This window comes from Hipposideros armiger, unplaced genomic scaffold (assembly GCF_001890085.2).
Source record: "Hipposideros armiger isolate ML-2016 unplaced genomic scaffold, ASM189008v1 scaffold_1139, whole genome shotgun sequence".
Classification (NCBI taxonomy): domain Eukaryota; kingdom Metazoa; phylum Chordata; class Mammalia; order Chiroptera; family Hipposideridae; genus Hipposideros; species Hipposideros armiger.
The window spans coordinates 399,947-405,350 of record NW_017732489.1 but is presented as its reverse complement, the minus strand read 5'-3'; the positions used below and the strand labels follow the sequence as shown (position 1 = coordinate 405,350).

The following is a 5,404-nucleotide window of genomic DNA, read 5'->3' as shown; positions in this document are numbered from 1 at the left end:
AGAGTCATCCTGAGGCAGGATGGGGCCGTGTGTGAGCTGGAGATCCGGGGCCTGGCTGTGGCCGACGCTGGAGAGTACTCGTGTGTGTGTGGGCAAGAGAGGACCTCGGCCACACTGTCCATCAGGGGTAACAACCATGTGTGGCCAACTCAGTGAATTCTCTGTGCCACCTGTTCTGTGTTCTCCCCTTGTCTCTTGATGTGACTGTCATCTCAGGGCCACAGTCACCATCTGTCTGATATATCACACAAACACACACTAATGACAAACTGGTTGGCCCAGTCTAGGCCCTGGGGACAGAGCCCAGGGGTGAGTGGTGCAGGGACCCTAAGGAACACACCAGCAGGCAGGTGTCAGGATTAAGGTGAGGTGCTTTGGGCTATTGTCAAGTGGCCAGAGCTGCAGATGCATGCAGGCTCTTGGACCCTAGGTGTGGAGTTGGGGTCATGTGTGTTACTTGATGGATGTGCACAGGAGGACAGAGTTGCACAGTTGGGGTTCAGGGAGGTGATGGCCCTACAGGCCACATGCTCCTGTGTGTGGTGATAGCATTTGATTGACACTTGAAGTTCTGTGGAGCCTCTGAAGGGCTCTGTCTCCATTAGCTCAGGCTGCATAACAGACACCACAGATGGGTGATTTAAGCAACAGACATTTATTTCTCCCAGTCCTCGAGGCTGGAAGTCCAAAAGTAAGGTATCAACAGGGTTGGTTTCATCTGAGGCCTCTCTTCTTGGTGTGTAGAGGGCCATTTCCTCCCTGTGTCCTCACATGGTCATCTGTCCATGTGTGTCTGTGTCCTGATCTTGTAAGGACACCAGTCAGATTAGATCAGGACCCACTCCAATGACCTCATTTCATCTTAATTACCTCTGGAAAGACCTCCATCTCCACATAAGTTTGCATTCTGAGGTCCTGAGGGTTAAGACTTAAACATGAATTTGAGGGTCACATGGTTCAGCCCATAACACCCTGCCTGCTTGAATAAATAAATGCATGTCCTTCTCGCAAGAATACATCAGCCCATCTCTATCCCCAAAGCCTTAACCCTTTCCATTGTCAACTCCAAGTCCAAAATCTGATCTAAATCAAATGTGGGTGAGAATAAGCGAGGCTTCAGCCTGAGGCAAAATTCCCTTCCAGCTGGGAACCCATGAAACCAGACAAGTTAGGTGCTTTCAGGTGCAACAGTGGGACAGGCGTGCTGTAGACATTCCCATTCCAAAAGGAAGAACTTGGAGAGAAGAAGGGGACACCAGTCCTATGGATTAGGACCCAACTAATGATCCCTGTTTACCTTAATTACCTCAGAAAAGACCCTATTTGCAAGTGCAGTCACATTCTGAGGCCCAGGGGCTTAAAACTACAACATGTGAATTTTGAGGGGATGCAATTCAGCCCAAGAGAGGGTGTAACCAGGGTGTATCCTGTTCTGCTGTAGCTTCTGAAGCTCATATTCTGCCTGGAGTCACGATGGAGGAAAGGATGCTGTTGGAGGCCATGGCTGGAGTCCATCAGGATCTGGGTCATCTGAGCCTGGAGAGTGGGGTCCCAATGGGGTCGGGATAGGCGCGTGAGATGGAGGAGTTGGGGCCTGGTGTTGGCAGGGATGGCATGCAGTGAGCCCATGAGTGCCAGGTGTGGACAGTGCTGGTTGGACATCCCACCTGGGATGGGGAGCACACAAAAGGGATGATGATGGAGCAGTGGATGTTATGACCGGGAGGTGCCTCCTGGGGTCTCTTCCGGTAGAGCTGTCCATTGTGTTGTTGCGCGTGTGGGTTGTGACCTGGAGGAGCTCTGAATAAAGCAGAAGTCAGCACTTACTAGTGTGAAGGGTCATGGGTAGGACAAGAAGACCTATAAGAAAACAACAGGCCTGGATGAAGCTAATCTCAGACTGCCCTGTACCTCGGCAGGCAAAACACATGAAGATTCCATTGTCACACACACAATGGCTGCCTATCCCACATCCCCATTGTTCCTGCTTCTACATTGATCCTGAGTGTTTACGTTGGCCCACAAATCCTCAAGAGGGATTGATGGCTTCTGTCCATCTGGCCATCTGCAGCCCTGCCAGCTCAATTTGCTGAAGAGCTAAAGAGCAAGGGGGCCACGGAAGGGGCCACAGCCACAATGCACTGTGAGCTGAGCAAGCCTGCCCCTGTAGAGTGGAGGAAGGGGCCCGAGACCCTCAGCGCTGGGGACAGTCATCCTGAGGGAGGATGGGGCCATGTGTGAGCTGGAGATCCAGGGCCTGGCTGTGGCCAATGCTGGAGAGTACTCGTGTGTGTGCGGGCAGGAGAGGACCTAAGCTGCGCTGTCAGGGGTAACGACCATGCGTGGCCATATAGACCAGTGGCTTGGTGTTGGCACATTGTCACCATGTTACCACCTTCTCTCTGATAGGATTTGGTGGGCATCTGTGTCTCCCCAGCAGGGATCCCAGGGTCTCTCCCGGCTTCCATCTCCCCTCCAGCAGATGTCCTGATTTTCATGTTCAGTCCTTTGTGTCCTCTGTCTGTCTAGTTCCAATTGCCTCTGTCACCATCTGTACATTCATTCACTAGTTCATGCCATGGCCCTTTGTAGTTTGTGTGATCCTTGTAGGTATCTTTGTTCTGAATACAGTCTTCCAGACAGTCTGATGTTCTGTATGTCATCCTAACCCTTCCCAGTGCTGCCCCCTAAGTTCACAAAGGGTCTGAAGAAGGAAGAGGCCACAGAAGGGGCCACGGCCACACTGCGCTGCGAGCTGAGCAGGCCTGCCCCCGTGGAGTGGAGGANGCCGTGTGTGAGCTGGAGATCCGGGACCTGGCTGTGGCCGATGCTGGAGAGTACTCGTGTGTGTGTGGGCAGGAGAGGACCTCGGCCACGCTGACCGTCAAGGGTAAAAACTGCGTGTAGCCACGTGGAGCAGTGGCTCCGTGTCTGAGTGCTTGGGCACAACCCCTTGCTATGCTCGTCTGCATAGGTATTTCCAGTTCTCTCTGTGTCTCCTGCCTTCCTGCAGCCTGAGTGTCAGTACATGCCTATGTGAGGCCTTCTCAAATACAGAGCAGAGAACAGGGCCTCCTCCCTCATGGGGTCACATCTGGGGGAGAGGAGGAGGGCAGCCAAACAACACAAATGGTGGAGTACAGTCCTCTTGAGGGGGCCCTGCCGGCAAGGATTAGGTAGTAGATCCAATTGTGGCCCTCAAGGCAGGGATGTCAGGAGGTATGGTCAAGGAAGAGAGTCAAGCATATTTGACTGGCCATGAAAGAGCCATGTAGGTGGTCTTGTGTCCACTGTCCAGCATCTGGGCGCCATGGGAGGTAAGGTGGGTATGGAGGTGAGGTGGGTGTGGAAGTGAGGGAGATGTGGAGGTGAGGGGGGTGTGGAGAGTGAGATGGATGTGAGGTGAGTGCGAAGGGCAAAATTTAGGTGGGGTGGGTGTCGAGGTGAGGTGGGTGTGGAGGTGAGGAGTAGGTTAGATCTGGAGAAGATGGAGGGGTAGGGAGAGCAGGGTTGAGGAGCACAGCCCTAGCCAGGAAGGGATGGTGGGTGTCCATGCTGGGGAGGGGGTCCGTGTCTCGTGTCTATAGCATGTGGGTTGGTGGGCATCCATGCTGGTTTGGAGTTTCGTGTCTTGCATCTGTGGTAGGCTTGTTGGCTCTTCGCTGCAGCAGTAGAGGACTCATCTAGATGTGGATAAGTGGTCTGGGGTGGTTTTCAGATGACATCCCAGGTCGAGGGGTCGAGGGTGGGGGTAGGGGCTCGCTCAGCTGGAGCAGGTGGGCTGGCCCATGGCTTAGAGTAGGGGGATGACAGCCAGTTGTGTCAGCATCCCTGCAGGGAGTGGGCATGTGGTGTCCCCTCACATTGGAGCAGCCCCTGTGTGGGGTGGGCGTCCTGCCTGGTGTTCCCAGGGCCTCATCTCCAGAAGGTACCTGTATTGTCACCTTGGTATTCGTGGCCTCTTCCTTGTCTGCAAGCTGCAGCATCCAATGGTCTGTGTGCCTGTCTTACCCTCCCCAGCCCTGACCCCAAATTCACAAAAGTCCTAAGGCCTGAGAAGGCCACAGGAGGTGCCACATCCATGCTGCACTGTGAACTTAGCAAGGCTCCCCCATGGAGTGGTGGAAGGGGCCTGAGACTCTCAGAGATTGGGAATCAGGACGGGGCCTGGCCATGGTGAGGTGTGGATGGTGGCCTCACAACAGGCCAAGTCTCCATGCAGGGATTCTGGGTCCTCAGGAGCCCTTGTAAAGTCCTGGTCACTTCTTGAAGGGGAAGCAGATTGACAGAGACAGAATGTCCTGAGAGGGTCCCAGGAATAACATCGATAAAGGAACACAGCAGCTGGGGTGTCTCAGAAGTGGCAGAAAGATACCTCTGTAGGTGTGCGGGGGCTTCACGTCCTGGGCCCTGGACAGACCCACTCGTGCAACAAAGTGGACAGTGAAGAAGAGGATTCTGGAGGTCAGGCAGGCGGTCATGTGCACAAATATTCAGACCTTTGGGGAGAGGCCACCACCATGATTCCTTGAGCTGCGTGGACAGAGCACAGACTCCCAGCATGGAGTCCCTGGGCTCTCATGCTAGTCAGACCCACTGGGAGACCAAAGAGGTATGGGCTCAGAGGGCTGTCACTCAGCCAACAGCCAAGGAGCCCAGGTCCCTAGGTAACCAGCTTCAGGCTGCCCGAGAGAGCAGCTTCTAGAAGTGTGCCAAGCCAGAAGGAGGGTGGCTCCTGCATCCTCCCAGCTGAGGTGTTCCTTGCTCTGGTCTGTCTAGGCCAGTCCTGGTATGTCCTGGGCTCTGGCCTCAGGAGCTACAGGAGGTGACAAGAAGTGAGCACTAGTGCAAACTTGTGGGAGAGATTCAGGCAGCCTTTTTCATGTCACCTTTCCCTGGCCATGCTGATCAGGGTCACTATGCTTAGAAATAGGGAGCCACAAAGGGGACCCTGGCCATGGTGCTGTGAGCTGAGCAGCCTGGCGGGTAGATTGAGGGAAGGGGCCTAAACCCTCAAATCTGGCCTCAGATACAGTCTGAGGCAAGACGAGCCACAGAAGCTGCCCAGGTGTCTGTCCATATGTTCCATTGAAACTGGCCATTTCCCTGTCTCTGTCCTGGGAAGAGGAACTTACTGAGGATCCCGCTTCTTCGTCTCCTACTGGCTGGGCACTACTCTCCATCTTTGTGTCCACATGTCCAAGCCTTTATTCTTCATTTGCTCCAGGGTGTGTTTAATTGTCAAGTGTCAGTGTCCAGCCCCTGCTGCCAAATTATCCAGACAGTCTGATGTTCTCTGGGTTCTTCTGACCCTCCAGCCCTGCCTGCCACGTTCACAAAGGGTCTGAAGAAGGAAGAGGCCACAGAAGGGGCCACGGCCACACTGCGCTGCGAGCTGAGCAGG

At 54.3% G+C, this 5,404-nt stretch overlaps 1 protein-coding gene across 1 annotated transcript in view; it reads left to right on the top strand.

Moving 5' to 3' along the window:
* LOC109376497 (obscurin) overlaps window positions 1-5,404 on the top strand; it is a gene marked incomplete at its 5' end in the record, with an annotated part of 89,056 nt that overhangs the window by 17,938 nt on the left and 65,714 nt on the right. The window contains 2 exons of the mRNA XM_019632423.1: window positions 3-127; window positions 2,679-2,786. Coding sequence (XP_019487968.1) covers window positions 3-127; window positions 2,679-2,786 — 233 coding nt within the window. The remainder of the gene's footprint in view (window positions 1-2; window positions 128-2,678; window positions 2,787-5,404) is intronic.